Source organism: Heloderma suspectum, chromosome 10 (assembly GCF_057233095.1).
Source record: "Heloderma suspectum isolate Gila_16-S chromosome 10, 16-S_ref, whole genome shotgun sequence".
Lineage (NCBI taxonomy): Eukaryota > Metazoa > Chordata > Lepidosauria > Squamata > Helodermatidae > Heloderma > Heloderma suspectum.
The window spans coordinates 22,399,670-22,423,551 of NC_139467.1; the positions used below are offsets into that span (position 1 = coordinate 22,399,670).

At 46.1% G+C, this 23,882-nt stretch overlaps 1 protein-coding gene across 14 annotated transcripts; it reads right to left on the minus strand.

The window, feature by feature from the left end:
- Positions 1–438: 438 nt before the first annotated feature.
- SMPDL3B (sphingomyelin phosphodiesterase acid like 3B) lies at positions 439–23,866 on the minus strand. 14 transcript variants are annotated; one of them, XM_084815523.1, is made up of 11 exons: positions 23,818–23,866; positions 19,478–19,651; positions 16,283–16,410; positions 12,169–12,382; positions 10,807–10,920; positions 8,733–8,830; positions 7,088–7,231; positions 6,615–6,787; positions 5,508–5,688; positions 4,352–4,485; positions 439–2,727 (listed from the first exon to the last, which is right to left on the minus strand). In XM_084815523.1, exons 3-11 carry the CDS (start codon positions 16,341–16,343, stop codon positions 2,290–2,292), a joined length of 1,557 nt encoding a protein of 518 aa, XP_084671649.1. In that variant the 5' UTR covers positions 16,344–16,410; positions 19,478–19,651; positions 23,818–23,866; the 3' UTR covers positions 439–2,289. The 14 variants fall into 14 exon arrangements, with proteins under 14 accessions (XP_084671649.1, XP_084671646.1, XP_084671644.1 ...); XM_084815520.1 differs by having other exon boundaries at positions 10,807–10,923; XM_084815518.1 differs by having other exon boundaries at positions 10,807–10,956.
- Positions 23,867–23,882: the final 16 nt, after the last annotated feature.

A 23,882-nucleotide genomic window follows, 5' to 3' on the forward strand; every position in this document is an offset into this window, starting at 1 on the left:
GGGCTCGTGTGGGTGCGGAAACAGCCGAGGGCGAGAGCTTCCAGTCGTGGCTAGCTAGCGGCGGCTGGTGGCCAGTCTGGCTGGTGGGGCGGGAAGTAGGTCACCGGAGGTGGAGCCACCGTTGTGCAGAGGCGCCCACTCCGCAACCCCTACACAGATGTTCCTGGTGTGGTTCTCCCTATTTTGATGGTCAGCCAGGCCGCTGGTGCTAAATGTTGTTCTGCCTTGTTAAAAAGGAGTTTATGGCTAATTCAGTTCACCGGCCAATGTACTGGACGACGACCGCACAACAAACGCCTTGTGAAGAAAAGCTCTATTGCATCTGACGATAATTTACATTTCCCTGTTTGCATTTACGTCACAAAGCAGTATGACCTCAGAACATATTATTTTCAAGTGTTAGATCAGTACAAAATCCAAATATGACATTAATTTTTTTAAATGTATTTATTTACCTGAGTGAATCTTAAATATTTATGCCCTGCTTTTTCCATGGACATTGTAAAAAGCAGCTTATAAAAATGGAGTAATCAGAATACAATTTTCAATCAGCAACATATATTAAAACTGCAACAGCAAGTAGTAAAGATCAAAACTAAATACAATTTAACCCATAAGAACATGAGACTGCCCTTGCAGCCCTCCAAATGTGTTAGACTACAACTCCCATCATCCCCAGCCAGCAATGGAATAGATGGTCTTCTCTTTGGTGGCTCCATAGAACACCCTCTGTAGAGAAGTCCACTTAATGCCTAGGATGTTATTCAGCATAGCATGCTGACTCAGAATTATGGAAGCATGTAACTCCTTTGCTGAGGGAACTGCACTGACTGCCTATCCGCTACCAGGCCAGGTTTAAGGTTTTAGTACTCGTGTACAAAGCCTAAACAACTTGGGACCAGGATACCTGAGAGAGCACCTTCTCCCTTACGAACCTGCCCAGTCACTGAGGTCACTGGAGGGCTTGCTCTTGGTGGTTCCATGTGGACCTATGGCCCGACTGGAGTCCGCCAGGAGAAGAGCCTTCAGTGTGGTGGCCCCTTTTCTTTGGAACTCCCTGCACTTGGAGGTCAGGCAGGCATCAACACTGTGTTGTTTCTGGCACCTCCTGAACACAGCACTGTTCCAAGAGGCAGTCCTTAATTGACCAGTCAAGGTTTCTATGGGAATTCTGCTTTTAAAAAAGCGTAATTTTAATATGGTGTTTTAATATTTTTTTTTTTTACTGTTTTATCTTTTGTAAATCTGTTTTAGATATGGAACGGTATACAAATATTGTAAATAAAAAAATAAGTTACAGTCCAACTCATCCAGAGGCTCTTTTGGATCTGACCAGCCGTCGGTACATCTAGTTCAGCCGCCTGTTTCCCGCAAGGGTCAACTGGATGATAGTGCCCCTTACCACAGCTTGTGTCAACAAGTAAGCCCGGGAGAATAATCTTCACTCAGTACCTGAATATCAACGCTGTAAGCACCAAGTGGACCTCTTTAGGGAGGCCGTTCTGTGGAGCCACCATGGAAAAGGCCATCTATTCAGTTGCCAAGCACCTAACCTCCAAAGGTCAAGAACCTGAAGTAGGACCTGCAGTGATGAACTGCATGAACAGGTAGGATTGGATGACAGTCCTTCAAATTCACCAAAAAAAAGAGAAAGAAGCAAGGCCATATTTTAAAATATATAACCACACTGTATTTGGTATTACTATTCTAAGATCTCTATCCCGATATACATTTTGGTTTATCAGAGTTTAGGGTCCCAGTAACTCATTGTAGCATTTAGATTACACGCCTTTGGCACTAAAAGAACCGCAAAGTATTTTCTTATACACCGCCATATTCTTAGGTCTACCATTTTCCTTATAGGCTGAGCACCTGTAAAGCTGTCCCCTTTTCTTCACAGAACCATCTCTCTGGCCATTTCCTTCTCCCATATCATTATATATCTTTTGACCACTCTTTCCCCCTCCCCTTCTCTTTAAAAAACTGGTAGACGACGTTTGATTCTGAGCTTTCGTGTTACTGTTTCCCAGAAGATGTCCCATATGTCTTTGCAAGGTCATATACAGAGGAGTAACATGCTGGCAAAGTCATTAATGGCGTTGCATCTTGTTCTGATCCACTGAACTCGAGCGACACTGGGACGATGTCACCAGAATCCAGTAGCTCATCATAAAAGGAGGTGACATACAACTGGCCCCCATTTGCGTGCACACTTCCAAACCTAGCTGTATTTTTAAAAAAAGGCCAAGAAAGCTAAAGTTTTCAGGAGGGTGGCATCTGCGGCCACTGTCACATTCTGTGCTTTTTCTGTGCTTGTGTGGAATCACGAGAGTCCTGCTCGTGTCCCAGCCTGCTCAAAGTTCCCCACAGGCCTAGAGTAATGAGTCCCATCATGGAGCAAAATAAGAGCAGGTCCAGCGCTGGTGAGGAGCCAGTGCTTCTCTCTTTAATACACTGGCTGTATTTTGCAAAATCAACGTCCCTGATGGCGCATATGTGGTCAGTCTGGCAGCTGTTGTCACAGTCCGTGAGGTCGTATTGAACCGAGTTATACCGGTAGTACTGCTGGAGGTGGCCTTGGTCTTTCTCGAGCTTTTCCAGGAGCAGCTGCATGGAGCCAACGGAACCATCGGGGATCTGGAAAGCTTCCGTCAGGCTGTACTCCTTCTCCCATTCAGGAGCCCCCATGTTAGCATGGGTGAGGTTTAAATAATGAGTGACCATATTCTAAAACAGAACAGAAGGTGTTTGGAGGCAACTGTGGCAACTCTGTGCTAAGAACAAAGCAGCTGGTGTTATTGCTTTACAAGAGGGACTTGCAAGGAAACCTTGCAGCGTGGAGTGCTCCCGTTCAGGGTGCCAGCCAGCCATGCCCTTTTCCGGGATACTCCATTCCCCCCGCCTCGCCCTTTTCCGCCCCCGTCCAACAATAATCATTCAGCCTTCCACGCTCACTGAGCATGTTCAGTCTTCACTGGGCTATTTGGGGAAGGGTGCGTCTGCAAACTTTGGAATTTCCCTGAGTCTGCGGATACCTCCCTCTTAGGCATGGGTAGTGCTGTTTTGGCTACAAAAGAATCCACACTCACTCATGAACCTGGCAAATAGAGGGAACGATGCTATGTACCCTGCTTTCCAGCCAAAACTGCCTCCCAAAGTGGCTTGCAACATTACCATCCAATACAGAGATAAAGCGTATTAAGGATATGTGGAGGTATTTATGGCAGTGTCTCCTGCCTCTGGCACTTGATGGCAGCGTCCAGGTTTTAAGCTCATGCTTCCATTTATTCCCCCACCCCAGCCCTGCCCCTCTTTTGCTGTAAATTGCACCTCATCTGCTTTTTGCCCTGCAAGGGAAAAAAGTACGTTTCCGTTTTCCTTTGGGGACCAAAAAAAACGGTGAGGGAGAATTGCCATTTTTAGCAGAAAAGCAGCACAAGAGGAAAGGCATTAGGAATCCCTGCAGGGGTCCTCTGCTTTAGCTGCAACTTTTGCAGCTGCATTTTGTAAAGCAAAACCAAACAAAAAGTCAGAGATGAGCTATGCACAACTGAGTGTCATGTATAGCGCGAACCTGTCTAATGAAGATAATCATTAGGGCTGCAATGTTTAGTCAATCAATCAGGGCACAATCCTATGACAGCTAGACAGCGGCTAGATGGCCACAGGATTGTTCGGCTTTCAGGAACCGGCCTTGGAGCTGTGAATGCAGGGCGGCCAGAGCACGGAGAAGATCCTCACCCGTGCTCCGAGGTCAGTTCCCAGAAAACCGCCTCCCCACCCCCTCCTCCTCGTAGGCAGTGCAGATTGTCCCCAGGCTTCACACTCAGAAGAGCAGCACGGAGAGGGGCAAAAGGGGGCATTCCCGGGGGCGGGGAGCGCAGAAGTGCCGGTACGACACTTCCTATATGTCATCTGGCCTCCCCTGGCTCCGAAATCCTGCAACTAGACAGCCAAAATCAGCCGTCTGGCTGTGAATGCAGGGCAGCCAGAGCATGGAGGAGAAGATCCCCTCTACGCTCCACCCGCCCTGCATTGGATAGGTGGTTGCCTCCGAGTTCGGAGGCAGCTGCCTTTCCCCATAGGATTGCTCCCTTAGTCAATTAACAATGTTTTGGCTAAACATAAAAGCACCTGCCCCCTGCTGGCATAATGCAAACACAAACTGGGCAAAACTGGGACAGAACAGTTGATCTCAACAGAAGCCTGACCCCAGACGGTCCCTTCCCTGGTCTCTCCTTTGTTGGGCATGATTAATTTCCCAGCCAGGATACTCTCCTGGAATGGCCACATTGTTCGGTCACCCTTGATACTTATTTCCTAGATACAAAATACAAAATTCTCCATCTACCTTCACTATCAGGGTGTCACGGTCATAGGTAAACACTCGGATGCCGGGGTTGTTGGCTCCGTTGCGCACGCCCAGTAAGGTTGTCTTCCAGGGTGTTACTGCTGGAGCTAAAAACATGACACTGATTGGGGAACCTGAAAGAAAAGGCCAAACGGATTGTGAATAAGGAACCAGCACACAAACACCCTTATCCTGAGGTCTGCTGGCACAGTAGTGACTGCCACTATGCATTGATTGATGTTGTCCAGCACAGATTCCGCAATCAAAGCTGTGCGCTTACCATGTGATAGCTATTATAAGCAAATGTGGTGCAAAGGACAAAGTGTTGGACTGGGAATAGGGCCATTCAGATCACCTGCTTAGTCACCAAGCTCACTGGGTAACCTTGGGCCAATCATACCTAGGGCTTCTTCACACGAAGCTTCTATCCTGCTATTGAGATTGGTTACTCACGGAAGTTTACAGGTCCTTTTGGTGACCTCCAGGACGTCTCCCGCGCTAAATGACCTTTATTCCATTTTTTTAAAAATTGGAGGTAATGAGCTATCAAATTACAGTGCTCAAGTTCTGCTTGAGTTCCCTCCATGAAAAGACGAAAACCTGCAATAAGAGGAGCTGGACCACCGCGCCATCTAGTGGCTGTATAATAAAACATATGGAAGACTCAGATAAGGGGGGAAAGGAAGGGGGAAGGGACCGTGTGTAAAGGGAGTCTGTTGTGATCCTGCATTTAAAATGGAAGCAGAAAGCCCTGTTTTAAATGCAGGATTTTAGGCTGGTGTAAAGATGCTCATAGTCTCTCTCTCAGCCCAACCTACCTCACACGGCTGTTGTAACAATCAAATACAGCCAATCCCATGCTACCCTATGTTCTGTTGATGTATGAATGAAATAACTAGTAAACCCTTCTCACTGTATATATGTAGGACGGAGACGACAGTCCCCTGTCCTCAACACACACACACCCTACCTTCCTTCCCTTTTTCTGTGTGTGTGTGTGTGTGTGTGTGTGTGTGAGAGAGAGAGAGAGAGAGAGAGAGAGAGAGAGAGAGATTGATTTGATACATGGTTTTTTAAAAAATAAAAATTCAATATGAAATTAAGAGTGCAGTCCTACGGAGGATCTTTGAGCCAAGTGACATCAATGGAAGTGTACCTGTGTTGCTGTAAAACATTCTAAAAGAATCAGTGTGATGATGCCCAAAAAACTGTGCCACAATCACTCCATGATGCTTCTGAATGATTTCTGTGTATCTTTGGTTAAAGCGTTCTCGGAACCAGGGCTTGCCTCGTTTCTTTTCAAAGAAGCCAGGAGGGACATGCCCAATAATATAGACCTGCAAAGAAAAGGAGTCAAGAGGGAAAACATATCAGGGGCTGAAGGGGAGGTTACTGGGAACACAGACTTGGCTATAAATTCCTGCTCAGCCAAATGCTGTCTGGGTGGCCACGTGTTAACTACCTCTCAGCCTCAGTTTCTCAGCTGTATAAAGGGAATAACAATGATCTGCTGCCTTGTCCCCCTCTGCCAACATTTAAAACTAGAGCTGAAACCCCCCTAATTAAAGAAATGTTAATCAATACATCATTTGAGTCTGTCAATTAAATTAGTATACATTTGCATAAGGGTAAAACAATCTTTCTGATGCAAGAAGTATATTTTCTTTGTTTTGATGCATGCACATGTTGCAGTAGGGCATCATCTCAGAAGAAGAAGCATTCCCTCCTGTGTGTGTGTCTGTGTCAGAGAGAAATGAGAATGTCTCTTTTAAGGTGGCGCTTGCAAACTACAGTTTTTCTAAGTGCTTGTATGAAAAAATATATACTATAATAAATATTACACACACACACAATATGCTGCCTGATTTAATCTGAGATGCCTTTTCTAGTACATCAAAAGCCTTTAAAACTGGTTAATCTCGCGTGGGTGGGAACCTGTAGCCCTCCACATGTTGTTGGACTAGAACTCCCATAATTCCTGATCATTGGCCATGCTGGGTGGGGTTGATGGGAGTTTGAGTCCAACAACATCTAGAGGGCCACAGGTTCCCCATCCATGATCTAGGTGATCATTCAATTAAACATTGCAGCTGTATTTAAAACATTTTGCACATCATAGATGCTCTTGAAATCTTGACATAGTTGAAATGTTTTGACCTCCCAAGGGATGCATACTGATGACATCCAGCTCTCATAACACCCAGCTCTCAGGTGGGTAAGATTAGCAACCCATTATAAGAAGTAAAGCAGATGATGAAGAAACCTTTTCTCCTGCTTCTGATGCCCTGACGAGGGTATCTTGCAGCCATTGGAACTGGCCTCCCGGATCCTCCAGGCTGATGGTTTGATTATTATTGTCATAGTACAAGTTTGTGTTGAGGACAACCATACGCCTTGCTGGGCCTGGACCAGACAGCATCTGGCTGTAGAAAGCACCTGCAAAATACCCAGTTAAGTCAGCTCAATCTACATTTTCATTTTCCCCAGGGAACTGTACAGAGACCATGAAGAACATTTAGCAGCTGACTTACACTGAGTCAGAACATTGGTCCATCTAGACCAGTACTGCTGACACTGGCTGGCAGCAATGGGTTTCCAGTGTTTCAGGCAGGGTTTTTTCCAGCCCTACCTGGAGACATCGGGGATCAAACCTGGGACCATCTGCATACAAAGCAGGCTCTGTCACTGAGCTATGGCCCTTCCCCTGAGATCCCCAGCTGGATCTAGCACGCACACCTTTTCGGAACGTTTGCATTGAGTGGTTGCTGAGCCAAGGGTACCACAGTTCCGCTGTTGCATTGTAGATCCGATTCTCCTCAGCTGGAAGCTGGCTTTTGGGGTGGAAGTCATGGTTGCCCACTGCTGGATAGACTTGCGTATCTGGAAGGAAGCAGAAGTCAAAACAGCATGGTAGGGAAAGGGGCACGGGAAGAGGTTTTGCACCAGAACAGGCTAAAGATGATGGCAGAGCAAACATCTCAGGACAGGCACCAGCACAGCCTTGCCCAACCTGGGGCCCTTCAGATGTCTTGGACTACAACTCCCAGCATTCCTAACTACTGGCCATGCTGGCTGGGGTTGATTGGAGTTAAAGTCCAAAACATCTGGAGGGTGCCAGGTCAGGGAAGGCTGCACTAGCATAAGTAACTGGATTGTGGCAGCCCTCTTTGCAAACTAAAGAAACAGGCGGGGCTGGAAAGTTCCTGCATCACTGCAGGTGTTCAGGGGTCTACATAGTAAGAGATGGTAAAGAATAGGGAAACTTGGGCAAAGAATGTACACACGTCGCTAACGCACATACTGAAACAACTTTTCTCTCATCAGATTCTGCTAGGAGGACACTACCATCCACCTTAAAGAAGTCTCAGTGCTGCAACTCACACTGCCAATACCATCTCCAGCTGGCAGCTCCATGTTCCTGCCAGACTGCCCCCACACAGTGGCCACATCCAGACTTAAACATAAGAACTTAAGAGCCATGCTGGATCAGACCAGGGGTCCATCTAGTCCAGCATTCTCTTCACATTGGTCAACCAGCTACCTATAACACTGGGCAATGTTAAGTCTGAACCTATGCTATCTTTACAAACTGGTTTGTGGAGGAGCTGCCAGACCAGGATATCAAACCAGCATTTGAAGCTAGTTTGCAAACCATGGTTCATGCTAATTGTGGTTTGCTACTATGTCTGAATTCACAAACTGTGGACAAACTACGGTTAAGGCCATTAAAAGGCTGCTACACCATGGAGACAGGCGTGAATTTATAGACCTCTGCAGCTAAGCGCTGAGCACATGGAAAACAGAAGTTGACAAGTGCCTCTGAACCATGGTTTACCTGCTCTACATCTGAAAGCAGAAACCATGGCATGGGATCTTCACTATGGTTACCACAAACTACGGTTTGGCATGATGTCTGAACTAAGGTACAAGTTACACTACCATGAGTGGGGAAGGGGTACAGCTGCCCCCCCCCCGGAAAAAAACCTGATAATGGTTTATGTTACTCCCACCTGCACCTCAGGTATGGGAAACAGGTACCTGGGGAGCAATCTAGGATGTGAATTGCATTCTGTAAAATAAGCAGATGTATGCAAATTCCCTTATTTGTACAAACCACATCATCCAATTTATTTTACTAATACAGAATATACGCAGTCCTGCCTGTACTTACTAGTGCCTGTCTTACCTGTTCTTGAACATCTTCAGCAAAGTACATTCTATGGTCTTGCTCCATTTCTGGAATACCCAATGACTGAACAGTGTTCTTCTCTAATCTGCAACTTAAATCTATCTTCCTGAAATTTAAAACTCATTGCAACTGGTTCTGGCCTTTTCTTGACACTGCCTTGCCACCGCCCAATAATGCTTGGCACATTCTTACCTGGAAAGACACGTTTGATCAGGTTGGTTAGCTTTTCAATTATCCCCAGCACAGCTTCTTCACCCAGTTTCTCATCAGGCACATGTGGAGTGTCATCCCTGGAAAACACCACAAATGCCATCCGACTGAGCTCATTGATCAAGGACACAGACACTGGGCAAAGACCAAGTCCCTGGCTAAATTAATAATGCACAGAAGTTAACAAAATATGGGATAGGTGTAGGGATCATCTTTTAGTTGGTAACTGTGGATAAAATTAGTCTAATAGGTAGATGAGGGGAGCCTGCAGAGGGAGTAGAAGGGAACAGCAAGTCACAGAGAATTCAATGTTCGTTTTACGTTCAAGTCCATCATTTCTAGTTACCATGTATGAAAGTTTGAGGCCTACAGAGGCAAGGAAAAGAAAAAGGGCAGGCCTAGAGGGCTGGAGTTTTTTGTTGGGAGGGGGTATCCCTGAGAGGAGTAGTTTAATTTCCGCAGTTAAGTTTCAGTTTAATTTCCCCAGTTAAGTTTTATTTCTTCAGATTTGAAGCAGTACGTTTGGGTTTTCAGGGAGGAAGATATATAAAGAGAGCAAGAGAGCCAGTAAGAGCAGAGTCAGAGAAACCAGAGCATGAAGTGAGAGCAGGAAGAAGCAGCCTGGAGAAGTCTAAGTACAGCTAGGGTAAAGGAACTTGCATTTTGCAATTTTTATTTTTTCTTAATGTCTTTTCTTAATGCCACTCAGCTTTATTGTGTAAATACCTTTAGTTGTGATTTGCTTGCTTTAATTTACCAGTAAACTGTTGTGGTTAAAACCCAGGTGTCTGAAGTACTAATCTCCTCACGTCTACAGCCCAAACCCCATGCTATTGGGAAGAGGAAATTTAAAAGGAGGAAGGTGGAACTCTTAAAGAGGCAAGAGACCCTTAAGGAGTTGCTCAGCAAGTCCAGGTCATAAGGGGAACCCTGACACCATGTCAAAAGCACACGCAAGTCTGCTTCTTTCTCAGGGTATGACTATTTCATGGTGACTGCAGCAGGGGTGGGGAAGCTCAGGGTCAAATCCTGCTCTCCTGAGGTCCCAATCCAGCCCTCTGGGGTTTATGCAGCGCCCCCCCCCCCCGTTCTAAAAGGTTGAAATGCCTCTCCTAAGACTTATGTTACAGGCAGTAAGGGCTTTAAGCTAACATATGCTGGTATTTTTTGTAGTTTGGGCCACAACCCTTTTGCCTTCAGTTCTGCTCCCAGAGCTTCTCTGAAACTGATTTCAGCTCTTGGGCTGAAAGAGGTTTCCCACTCAGATATAAAGGAAATGTCTCTAATGTTGCCTGTGGGCTGGGATCCTCCTTCCTTTCATTTTCTCCCCCATTATAGGTGTTGCCATGTGTCCTTTGTTGACATGTACAGCCAAAAGGCACAGGTTGGGATCTTTAACCTTTAACCTAGACTCACAGCATGCCATGAGAGAACTCACATGCCTAGAAAGGGAAATGAGTAAGAGATTAAAAGCCAGGGACTAGGGTACTCAAATACACCGTTTATTGTAGAGATAGACAAACCCTGCAGAAGGGGACAAGGGGAAGTGGGAGAAAGACATAGGATGAAGGGGAGAACGACTCTTGCAAGAAAAGAATTAAGTAACCCCAGGAAAGGAGAAACGGATGTTTGTAGGCTCTAAGAAAAGAGAGATTTTGCTATGCCAGGGTGGATACAGGCTTGCTGACTTTAGTCCTAGGCTTGATTAATGAAGGTGGAGGGGCAGATCCAAGTCTTGATGAGCAATTGTAGGCAACAATTAACTCCCTAGATTTTTACAGTGAGGCTTTAGAGTTCTTCCTGAACGGTGTCCTTTCCTCTTCTGGGCTCTCATAGCCAAGTTGAGGCTTGATTACATTACAGTGGGAGGAAGATTTGGCTGCGTGATCTGTGACAGTGATCCCTAACATGGTGCCCACAGTACCCATGGAGACATTCCACAGTGCCCACAAGGAGGTACTCTGCTCCCCATCACTCTGCCTCCGCCTTGTCCTCTCCCCACACGGTCTGGCCAATATCTTGGATGAGGCTGGCGGTGCTCGGCATTATAACTCACCTTCCTCCCCGAGTGGCGTAAGCGCCGCTGCCGGCATCTGCCCTGGAAGAAGCAGAACTTCCCCTGGTCCTTTCCCCGCTCGGTCCAGAATAAGGCTCTTCTGACTTCCTCTCCCTGCTTGGATATGCCAGGGATGGAATCTGGGACCTTCTGCATGCAAAGCATGTGCTCTACGACTACTGAGCTACGGTCCCTCCCCTGGGGACCACAGATATTGTTATCAAGGTTATTCTTAGATATCGTTAGCTAGGTTAGTTTTTTCTCCTATGCATTTTAGCATGCATTGGTTTGTTATGTGCACCCCTCCACTTGCATCCTTTGTCATCACTTTGGGTTTAGAGGAAGACTGACTGTTCAAATAAGTGGTAAAAGAAAACACATACACACACAGCCTTGCAAATAAGCCCACAAAAGTTACTATGTTGTACAAAAGTGTATTTACCTGCTAAGAACCTAGTACCTTATGCTTTCACACAGGCCTGGGGAGCCCCCTCATAAGAACATAAGAAGAGCCAAGCTGGATCAGACCAAGGGTCCACCTAATCCAGCATTCTGTTCACACAGTAGCCAACCAGCTGCCCATGGGAAAACCACAAGCAGGACATGAGAACAGCACCTTCCCACCCATGTTCCCCAGCAACTGGTATACATAGGCTTACTGCCTCTGATACTAGAGGTAGCACAGAGCCATCAGGACTAGTAGCCATTGATAGTCTTCTCATCCAGGAATTTGTCTAAACCCCTTCTGAAGCTATCCCGATTGGTGGCCATCACTACACCTTGTGGTAGTGAATTCCATAGTTGACTCTGCGCAGTGTGAAGAAGTCCTGCCTTTTATCTGTCCTGAATCTCCCACCAATCAGGTTCATGGGATGACCCCACTGGGTTCTAGCATTATGAGAGAGGGAGAAAAATGTCTCGCTATCCACATTGTCTACATCATGCATAATTTTGTACATTTCTGTCATGTCTTCCCTTACTCACCTTTTTTCCAAGCTAAACAATACCAGCTGTTGTAACCTTCCGTTGATCATTTTAGTTGTCCTTTTCTGTACTCCTGTGCAGTCAGCATGGACATACAAGCTACTAGCCTCTTAGCAAGTTAATATATATTTTTAAGCCATCTATCACTCTTCTGCCAGCCCACTGCATTTCTATGCTGGTTGCAGAGGAGGGAGCTTTCCTTTTTCCACAGCTAGTATGGATCTTTCCCTCCTCTGCCATCCCATTCATTCACCAGCATAGAATTCCATGCACTTGCCTGCACAAGATTGCCGCTTGCCTATAGCTACCAGGCAAGTTGTTCAATACAAGGTTGCACTCACATTTGTTTTGTTTCCGCACAATGCACAGACTCCTTACCCAGTCCAAAGTATGAAGTCTGGGTTTGGGAGGATCGTCTTCATAGCATAAATAGAAGAGTTAACAAGGACCCAGGGAGCATCGCACAAGTAATCACCCCAAGCCCCAGCATTGACCACTGGCTGGGTGCCAGCAGATGGGCACACCTTCAAGGGGTCTGGTGCCACTTTGTATTGCGGGTCCAGATGAAGGTCTGTAATGTGCCAAAAGGAACCTGCTGAAGACAAAAATGCACTCATGAAATTGTTCAGGTTTTGCTTCAGCAACTGTTAAGCCAAGAGGCTGTGCTCAGCAACAGAAGCTGAATTCCCCTGACTTGTACCACTCAAGTCCAAGAGTGCTCTTATAGCCAGTAAACAAACATGCTGAACACCATCAACACCATACCATTTCATAAAGTTTGTTTTTTGGTTCTGTAAAATGCTAAGAGCGCTTCCTCTCCAGCACTGAAAGAAAAGCTTTCCTCAACTGGGAAATGCCATTTGGGGAAACACTTCACCTATAGAATTTCTGCCTGCCTGCCTGATTGCTGCTGAAGGCATAGTATGTCCGGCAGGAAAAAAAGGGGGGAACATTTACCACCACAGCTGCAGGTGAAGCCAACAGAGGCGGCAGGAAGAGGTTTTTTTAAATGTATATATTGCACGTGTAGATCAGCCTTCCCTAACCTGGTGCCCTCTATAAGTTTTGGACTACAACTCCCATCAGCCCCAGCCAGCATAGCAAATGGTGAGGGGTTACCAGAGTTGAAATCCAAAACATCTGGAGGGCACCAGTTTGCAGAAGACTGGCAAAAAGGCTAGCTGTATCAACTAGCAACGATCATTGACATTTATTTGTAAGACATATACCCTGCCTTTTGATCAAATGATCTCCTAAAACAGTATATGACAGATTGCACAATGCAAAATAACAATAATAATCTAGTAGAGTTGTTGTCCAGCACATTTGCAGAGCACCAGGCTGGGGAAGGCTGGTGTGTGTGTGTGCGCGCACGCGCGCATAATTTATTTTGCTTTCTTTTTTGTATTATATGCCTGTCCTCCTCCTATCCCTTTAAGTATAGTCTCATATGCAGAAATCACAAGGTGAAGCTTTGCACAGCATGGAGATGAGTGTTATTGCCTGGCAATTGCTGCAGATCGAACTACGGTTAAATGGACAGGTGTAAAGAGCGGAGCAGTGCACACTCTCAGTTTATGCAGGTGAAAGGAGGCATGTGTTTAATTTGCTGCCTTTGACATAGTTTGTGCTTTGCCATGTGTGATGGTGTAGTGGAACCAGGGCTCACAGGGATGCAGCGTCAGCATGGTTTTATTATCAGGGACGCAGACGTAATCTTACCCTCTCCCTCAGAATTCTCTGTTCCCTCTGAGCTTAGCTGCAATTCTCACAGTAACTGGGAGGAAATGAATTTTCCCAACAAGAATATATTGGCTTGGTCTTGAATAGGCAATGAAGGGCCATTAACTTTGCAAAAGACCTGCTTCTGGCCAAGATGAAAACTGCTAGAGCTGGGTTGTTGACATGGATCAACACAGCTGCCTGAATTCTTTGGACTCTCCTCAGGCACATGACTATGGGGACCATCACAATGACGTTGGGGACCATCAGAATTTATCACCACACCACTGGCCTTTTGAGAACATAACCAACTTCCCCCTCCCGCATAAAGATGACAACACTCTCAGTGGCATCTCAGTGGTTCTGTGCCCACCACTGTTCTGTGCCTCAGCCTTGAAGGGCTGGCCTTACTATTAGGCAGAGTGAGCCAGTGTGGTGTAGTGGCAAGAGTGTTGGACTGGGACTTGGGAGATCTGGGTTCTAGTCCCCACTCGGCCATGGAAGCTCACTGGGTGACTTTGGGCCAGTCACACACTCTCAGCCCAACCCACCTCACAGGGTTGTTGTTGTGAGGATAAAATGGAGAGGAGGAGGATAATGTAAGCCGCCTTGGGTTCCTTGCAAGAGGAAAAAAGGCAGGGTATAAATGCAATAAATAAATAAAATAAATAAATAAGTGAGGCAGCTGCCTCAAGTGGCAGACCTCGGGGGCAGGGGCAGCAGCACCCCTGCCCCTGGCCACTCCTCCAGAGTCCCCAGCCCTTCCCATTCGCCTGCGCCCCCTAAGCTAGCCTGCTGCCCTCGGGTGCTCTGGAGGATACTGCCTTGTTACCGGTGTCCAACCGCCAGCTGGCCGGCTCTGTACTTGAAATGGCCTGACCCTCTGTAACCGTGCCAGTTCCAGGTTCTGGAGGGCCCTTGGGCAAGACACTCTCAATGGACCCCTCCTTCAGCAAGTCTACCTTTTCACCACCACTGTTACCAGCTGCTGTTGCTCCTCATCCTCTTTGTCTTCATTGCTACCACTTGCTCACTTGACAGGCAGAGAGCCAGTGAGCAAGGTGACGGTGGCATCTGCTGCTCCTCCTCCTCACCACCTCCAGTGTCTGGGCCAGAGCAAGGGGCAGGTGAACAAGCAGGTTGCCACAGCAAAGAGGAAGAGCAAGTCCAGGGGGCTCTTGTCAGTGGGCCCCTGCCATGTTGTGAGACCTTGGCAGGTGCCCAACCATGCTGACCCTTGACGCCAGTCCTGCTCTGTAACCACGAGTTTGGGCCATGTCTATCCAGCCCAGTTTGTGAAGCAATCTATTTTCTAGCTCTAAACCCCACAACTGAATGGCACTCCTCGAAAGGCTGGATGTGCCTGATCCCATCTGATCTCGGCTGCTAAGCAGGGTCAGCCCTGGTTAGTACTTGGATGGGAGACTGCCTGGCTATAAGGCTTCCTGCATTGAGCAGGAGGTTGGACTTGATGGTCTTGTAGGCCCCTTCCAACCCTACTATTCTATGATTCCTTCAAACAACCAAGGGGCTGTCTTCACAAGCAATTTAGTGCAAAGTTGGAGCGGACTGAATTCCTTCATGACAGATGGCGTTGTCACTAATCCGCTGCCAACCAGCTGCTTCCCTCTTGAAAAGCTGCATTTTCTGAAACTCCTTTTACTGACTTTTTTTACTCAAAGCAGCTCCCTGGCAGTTTTACCACAGTGTGCCATGCCCCCGCCCCCGCATTAAATCCTGGGCATGCCTCTGTGACCTGGCAGTGACATGGGCAAGGGAGTGGGATGCCCCATTTCCTCTTGTTTCACCAATGGAAGTAGTTTTTCCCATTGAGAAAATCCCCAGGGGTGCAACAGCGACCCCGCACATTACAGCAGTAGTGGGAACACTCATTCACCTTAGGTAGCCCGCTTTTAATCTTTAACATACCCCCCGTTCTGTGCATCTTTACTCAGAAGTAAGAAATCTTGCTCACCTGCAATGAAAGGGTTAAAGGCTAACCTTAGTAACTCGCCCTAAAGCTTGCTTCTCTGCTATTGAAATGCTGTGCTTCTTTGATGTTCTGTAGTTTCAAGTCATTTCTCTGTTGTTACCTAAAGTCCCTTCTCAGCAGGAAGAAGAAGAAAAGGGGTGTGTGTGTGTGTGTGTGGGGGGGGGGTTGGAAGCAATAACTCCGGGGTAGAGTGCTGGAATGGGGCAAAATTAAGGGGCTGAGCTGCTCTCAGGGGGGGCCTTCAGATGCTGCACTGGAGAATTGGGGATTTTGGCTTCTCAAGGCAAAAGTGCACACATGGGGAAAAATGGGGTGGGAGCAATAACTCTGCTGCAGATTGTTGGAATGGGGCAAAATTGTGGTGAGGGGAAGCTCAGGGTGACCCTTCAGATGCTGTAGTCGAGAACCTGGGATTTTGGTTTCTTCAGGGAAATCTGCACACATGGGGATAATTAGTTGTTCTCCATTCATAATAATATAGTGGCAGGGGGGAGCCTGGACGGGGGGGGGGGAGGTGAGGGAGGAAACAAGCCTCTCTTGTTGGTTGAGCAGCCCCTGCCAGTTTGATGACATCCCCCACACCCCACCCAGAAGTATGTTCTTTTCAAGCGCTGAAAACCGTATTTTAGAGGTACACTACACTTGGCTTATCTTGCTTCATGTGTCCCTGACGGATCAAAGCCGGTTCCGTGAAAATCCAGGTAATACTCCAATGCGCTTCTCATTCCGTTATCATGAAGATCCCCCACAACTTCCCCAGCTAAAAGTGTGACTTACCTGAGGTAGCAGTTATGGCTCTGCAGTGCATCAACAGCAACAAGACTCTCCAAAGATCCATCCCTGGCAAAGAGCTTCACGGCCAGCAATCGCCAGCTGGTGTTCCACTTTGCCGTCTTTAGTCACAGCTGTGGGGGAAGTGCGCCAGTCCCACTTTACATTTGCCTCTCCCAGATCTCTGACTCATTGGCTGCTGAAGCAGCTCCACTTGGCATCAAAACTGTAACTGCCTGCTTAGCGGAGAAGCCCTTGTGCTATTTTTAAAGGGTGTGTAAGACTTGCAGGCTTTGAAACAAAGGAAGACAGGGAAGCTAGTTGGCACTTGAAAAGGCCAAGCTTCTTTTAAATGTTAATCTAGTACTCCAGGGGTTGCACACATGAACATAAATCCTTTGCTGACTTAGAACAAAGCTGGCTTGCTTCTCATTTCTGACACAAACATTAACAAGGCCAGGTATGTGTGGGAGAGAGTGGAAGTTCAAGTTCAGAGCCAAAGATGAAATGAAACAGAGGAATGCTGCATTAAAGACAAACCAAACATTTTTAGAGGACTGGGGCGACTCTGGAAGTGGCCTCACCTCATCCAAACCAAACATATCTTTCCTCTCTGGGACCAAGCTATTTGGAGGGGGCGGGGATTTCTGTATGTTTGAGGCAGAAGCTGGCTGTGCACAGTCCTGACTGGCGAAAACTCCACATGATGTTATGAAAACCCTCCCTTCAGAAGAGCAGGCTTGTGCTTTAAAAAAAATTATTTCCAAAAACGAATAAGGCAACATACGAACAGATAAATGCATGAAAGTTCATGCAGTGCTTTTGAAGTTATACATTATTTTTTGCTGAGCCAGTATTTTCAGTTGAGGTCTTTCCAGCTATTCAGTGAGGGAAAGGATGAGAAGAAAACTCCCCTGAAATTTGGGAGGGCCAAGAGAAATTTCTGAGAATTTGGGTGTCTCTATAGTTGAGGTGACCAAGGTCCACCCCACCTAATGTTGAAACTCTAAAGGGTTAATGTTTTTCTTAAGAAAGTTAAACTGAAAGTGATATAATGCTCCTTTTTTTGGTTAGTAGTAGTTCCATCTTCTCTCTGTCAGTTGTATCAGCAGAACATTTTGCTCCCTCTATTTGTTTACTGACATCTGATTAAAAAAAAATATAAAGAGTAACATCTCCAGAGTGGACATTTTAGAGAAGTTGCTGGGATCTAGTCTATAACATCCTTAGTTTTACAATTTTTTAAAAGTGTCTCCGGCCACTGATTGTGGCCGCCGAGACCCTCAACAGCAGGCCCCTGGAGTCCCAGGTGAGTTTTGTGTTCCCCGTGGGAATAACCAGGCACAGAAACGTGAAACTCAGCCAGAACTTGGAAAGCCTGCTGCAGAGGGACGTGCCCCACAGAGTCTCGCCAGCCTCATTAAAATATAAAATTAAAAAGAAGCGGGGAGAAACGCAGCCACTTGATCCATAAAGCAGGGCTAGTGAACTGGTGGCCCTCCAGATTTTGTTGGACTCCCACTGGCTCCAGCCAGCATGGCCAATAGCCAGGGATGATAGGAACTGTAGTCCAAGAACTTCCAGAGAGCCACAGCTTCCCCAGCCCAGCTATAAAATAAGGTAAGCCAAACCCACCCCAACCACGAAGATTTCTTAGAAATTCACCCCCTGAAAGCAGCTGAAACAAGTGTAGAACCTGGTTGTGCAAAGGTAATTTTCTTTTTTCTCCTAGAGTAGTTCATGCCAAGCCATTACTACGCAATGGTTCAAAGGTATACAACTCAGCTGCCTTGCTGAAGTGAAGCAGGCCTGGGTCTAGCCAGGAAAGTGGAACATAAATCATAGGTATTTATTTGTTTTACATATTTATGTACTGCTCTTCAGTCCATTTCTCAGGGCAGTTTACATATTGAAAAACAAATATAATACAATAAAATAGCCAAAATATAACAGTAAAAAAATAATTAAAAAACAGAGGGAGCCCCTAGACAGAGTTTGGGTGGAGACAGGGTAACTCAGACTCCTGGATCCGAGGTTGGAGACAGTGCTCAGGCCACGGATCCAGGAATCCATACTCCCCAATCCCTCCCCCTTGCACCTGGTGCAGAGAGAACCAGGCCGGCTGCCTCTCTAAGGTTGCGAAGGTGACCTCAGAGAGGGGGTAAGGGGAGTGTGCTGGTGGGAGGATATAATCCAGCATAAAATCCATCAGTGTTTGTGGATGCAATCCTACACTAACTGATCTGGGAATAAGCTCCATTGAACTCTATGGGTTCTGAGTATACATGCATAAAACTGCACTGTAAAACGCCTACAGAGTTTGTGGAAATGAAAAGGTCTTTGCCTGGTGCAGACCTCTCAGGGTGGGGTAGGGGAGGTTGCCACAGTTCAGGAGCCGTCACTAACAACCAGCTGGCGGGGGCACTCAGAGAAGGTCCTGTGCTGATGATCTTAAAAGTACAGAAAGGCATATATGGAGACAGGCTGTCCTTCAAGTAACATACCTGCCTCCCTCATTCCTGCACCTTCTTTTATTTTTTATAAAAATTCTCTAGAGGCTGGCAGTTCCTTTTTCTGAAGCACATATCTAGCCTGTTGGCGTGGGGGGGGGGGGGCATTAAAAAATGAGGAAAAACAGTACCATGTCCATTGCTGTCTCTCTCAGGAATGCCCCAATACACATTTTCTTGAAGACAAGATATATTGCCTTCTAACTATTATTGCTGCATGGAATCCAGAGGCCATATGGAATCCAGAAAACAAGATGAAATAACAAAGTCCAGAGTCCATACTACTGTGTACTTTTGCCCTAATACCGATAAACAAGAAATATTGCCAAGACACAGCAATAAGATAGCAGTAATCTATCATTTTGATTAGGCCTGCACAACGGTATGGTGGGTAGCCAGGTGCATGACAACCTCCATGTTTTTAAAGTCCCAACAAACCAGGTTTACTGAATTCCTTCTCCCCCACTGGGCCACTGTGCAGGGCTGGTGGGCTGTGTTTAGCTTGATGGGTCACAACTGCACAATCCTAATATTGACAAATACAGGATCAGGCCTTATACATGGGCTTTTTTTTCTTTTCTTTTTAACTTTCTGGGGAAACTCTGGATCATCCTCCCCATCCCCTACACCTTACGGAAATTAAGTCAAAGTATACAAAATTGAAATAATCACATATTATTCCGTTGCTTACCGATGCCATAATTTCTCCCCTTCCTCTGTTGTTTCTCTGTTTTAGCCCCTTGGAGGCTATTGGCTTGGAAGGAGAAGAGTAGGATGGGTTGATACAGTGGTGGAAAGGGATAATAAACTATGCCTCTTCTCTGTCCTGCTCTTGGGATGCTCTGTCCTCCAGGTACAGCCATACCTGCTCAGCAGTAGAACAGAACAGAAAGAAAAAGTGTGTATGTCCATGTTGCCTACTTCCTTTTGGTTCCCTCCGTATTTCCTCTCTCCCCACCCCCACCCCAGGATTGCAGCCCTAAAGAGCAGCCTGGCAGGCAGAATCCCACCTTCCTGGCTTTGTATCTGTTATTTCTCTTTTCTCTCATCTCCCATATATTTTTGTCTCAGTGTCTGTGAATGCTGGTGGATTCTTACATTATTCTACAAATGCTTTTATTTTATTTGTTGCAGGCTTTCCATTAGCAGGCAGTGTGCATATATGTATGCATGCTTGTCTGTGTGTATGTGCACAGACCCCAACCCAGTATCACATGTGGCCCTCAGCGCTGAAAAGATTGTGCACTAGAAAGCAGATCTGCATCACACCATCTGAAAACTACCTAATCTACCCACATGGAACACACTCCTTGTTCATTGTCTAGCCGGACAATGGATCATACTAGACACGGGTAAGACTCTGGATCTGAAAGCGCTTTATTGCATGGCCAGCAAGGCACTCGGTCAGCAAAGGGGCAGAAAGCCCCGAGTGTTGAGTGGGGCAGGCTTTTATACAGAGAAATATGTCCCATATAGGGAAGAACTCTAGCCATGCTCTAGTAGCTGCATTACCTGGAGGCATTCACACAGTCTGTTATCTGGAAAGGGACTGAATGTTCCTTCCCTGGACCGGGGTGGATGCTTGCCAGCTACTGACACTCAGTTACTGCACAAAGTATAATGTTATCAGCCTGCAGTTTGGGTAGGAATTCATCCTCCTTAACAATTCTCAGGGAAACTGCTGACAGGCTGTAATCTGTTTCTCACAAGACTGTGGAGCGAAGACAGGATGACCCAGCATACAAACATGGAGTAACTCTGGTTCATACTAAACACAAGCCATTCTGGGGTACAAATAACACATTAGGAGTGGGGTTAAAGGATTCTTTCCACAACTCCTGATCTAGAGGCTGGAAAATCATCTCTGGATATTCTCCATTAATACAAGCAGGCACTGACTACAGGCCTCCCGGTATTGCAAAATATGTGGAACCAGTTTGAGAACATAAGAAAAGCTGCACTGGATCAGACCTAAGACCTATCTATTCTGGGATTCTGTTCTCATAGTGCCCAACCAGATGCCCCAGTGGAAAGCCCACAATCAAGACATGAGTGCAGTAGCATCCATCCTCCTGCCCATCAACTAGGATGCCTCCAATACCGGAGGTAATATTAGCCATTGTGACTAGTAGCCATTGAATTTAACCACTGTTTACGGAGAATGGGCAGTGACATCAAGTCACAACAAAATACAGTCAGGGCCAGAAATATTGGAACAAGGATAACTGTTTTGGCACTTGGCCTTTGTACACCACCACACTGAAGTTGAAAGGAAACACACCCAGAGGGGAGCGAAGTCAGGACCTTCAGCTGTAATTCAAGGGGTTTGACAAAAGTGGGGCACTAACCATTCAGGAAGTACAGCCAGTGGCATACACCCCCCCCCATCATTGGGGGCTCATAAGTAATGGAACAAACCAAAATCATTTCAAACTTAAGGATCGCCTTTAATACCTGGATAAAAATCTTTTGCAGTCAATGACTGCCTGAAGTCTGGAACCCACAGGCATGACCAAATGCTGAGTTTCCTCCCTTGAGATGCTTTGCCAGGCCTTTACTGCAGCTGCCTTCAGCTGCTGCTTGTTTGTGGGTCTTTCTGCCTTCAGTCTTGTCTTCAGTAAGTGAAAAGCATGCTCTATTGGGTGGAGATCAGGTGACTGACTTGGCCATTGAAGAACATCCCACTTCTTTGCCTTGAGAAACTCTTGGGCAGCTTTTGCTGTATGTTTTGGGTCATTATCCATCTGCAATATGAAGCAGCATCCTATCAGTTTGGCAGCATTCGACTGAACCTGAGCAGAAAGTATAGCCCTATACACTTCAGAATTCATCCTGCTGCTTTTATCAGCAGTCAGGCCATCAATAAACACCAGTGACCCGGCTCCATTGGCAGCCATACATGCCCATGCCATAACACTGCCTTCACCATGTTTGACAGATGATGTGGTATGCTTTGGATCATGAGCTGTTCCTTTCCTTCTCCACACTTTTCTCTTCCCATCATTCTGGTGCAAATTAATCTTGGTTTCATCAGTCCAAAGTATCTTATTCCAGAACTGGGCAGGCTTTTTTAGGTGTTTGCTGGCAAGGCTAATCTGGCCTGTCTGTTCTTGAGCGTTACCAGTGGTTTGCACCTTGTTGTGAAGCCTCTGTATTTACATTCATAAAGCCGTCTCTTGACTGTAGATGTTGACAACGACATGCCTACCTCTGCAAGAGCGTTCTTGTCCTGGCTAGATGTTGTGAAAGGGTTCTTCTTCACCATGAGCAGAATTCTGCGGTCATCCACTTTAGTTGTCTTCTGTGGTCTTCCAGGCCTTTTGCTGTTGCTGAACTTGCCAGTTAATTCCTTCTTTTTCTGGATGTTCCAAACTGTTGTGTTGGCCACTCCCAATGTTTTTGCTATCTCTCTGATGGGTTTATTTTGTTTCCTCAGCCTAATGATGGCCTTCTTCACTCGCATGGACACCTCTTTGGACCTCATGTTGGGAGTTCCAGTGAACAGCTACCAAATGCAAATGTAACACTCAGAACCACTTCCAGGCCTTTTATCTGCTTGATTGGTCATGAGGTAGCCAGGAAAGAGGCCACACCTGGCCATGCGGCTGCTTGTCAGCCATTCACTCCATTACTTATGAGCCCCCAACGATGGGTGTGTGTGTATGCCACTGGCTGTACTTCCTGAGTGGTTAGTGCCCCACTTTTGTCAAACCCCTTGAATTACAGCTGAAGATCCTGACTTCGTTCCCATCTGGGTGTGTTTCCTTTCAACTTCAATGTGGTGGTGTACAGAGGCCAAGTGCCAAAACAGTTATCCTTGTTCCAATATTTCTGGCCCTGACTGTAGTTCTGGTGTTTGCACAGGGGAGATTCAAATCAGCTTTTCCTGAATTAACATAAGAGCCATGCTTGATGAGGCCAAGGGTCCATCAAGTCCAGCATTCTGTCCACACAGTGGCCAACCAGCTGCCCACAGGAAACCCACAAGGAGGACATGAGTGCAACAGCACCCACCTGCCTAGGCTCCCCAGCAATTGGTGTACACAGGCATACTGCCTCTGATTATTGAAGGTAGCATAGAGGCATCAGGACTAGTGGCCACTGATAGCCTTCTCCAGGAATTTGTCTAAGCCCCTTTTAAAGCCATCCAAATTGGCGGCCGTCACTACGTCTTGTGGAAGTGAATTCATTATTATTATTATTATTATATTTATTTATATCCCGCCTTTTTCCCAATACTGGGACTCAAGGCGGCTTTATAACATTAAAACTTACACAATTAAAACCTATAAATAAAAATATAAATACAAGTGTACAAAAGTTAAAATATAATTAAATCATCAATATTAAAATTGTAAAAATATCAAAACATTAAAAGACAACAAGAAAAATAGTATCCATCCATCATATTTTCACAGGTCCAGACTAGTTATCCCCAAAGGCCTGCTGGAACAAAAACGTTTTTAATTCCATAGTTTAACCATGCGCTCTGACAAGAAGTCCTTCCTTTTATCTGTCCTGAATCTCCCACCAACCAGCTTCATGGGATGACCCCAATGGGTTATCTAGTATTTAGATAACCCATCTAAATCATTAGAATGGTTTCTAATGCATTAAAACGTGGCTGTTCAGGCAGGCATTTGGGGTGGGTTAGGGTATTTTTAGAAAGTTTTTATTGTAGAATTTTATTGTTTTATTGTATGTTGTACATGGCCCAGAGTGGCTGGGTGACCAGCCAGATGGGCGATTAATAAATTAAATAATAAATAAATATTTTGAGAGAGGGAGAAAAATGTCTTCCTAGCCACATTCCCCACACCAGGTATAATTTTGTACACCTCTGTCATGTCTCCCCTTACTTACCTTTTTTCATGCTAAACAACCCCAGCTGTTGTAACTGTCCCTCATATATAATACATATGTAATGTAATTTAAAAAAAAACAACTTTCAGTTAACCCCTTACGTTCAGGCTGTGCGTGAAACTGCTTTTCCCTATCTCTATAGCCTTGTTAAAGAGCGTGTACACTCACCACCACGCAGGCTAGAGCGGCGCCCGTGCCCAGTAATCCCGCCTCCTACGTCACGTCATATCGTA

Coding starts and splice junctions, on each gene's coding strand:
- SMPDL3B (XM_084815516.1), bottom strand. CDS start 16,343: ATGGATCTTTGGAGAGTCTTGTTGCTGTTGATGCACTGCAGAGCCATA. Junction 12,386..16,282: donor AGCCATAACTGCTACCTCAG/GTAAGTCACACT, acceptor TTTTGTCTTCAG/CAGGTTCCTTTTGGCACATT. Junction 5,689..6,614: donor CATCAGAAGCAGGAGAAAAG/GTTTCTTCATCA, acceptor TTTTCTTTGCAG/GTCTATATTATTGGGCATGT.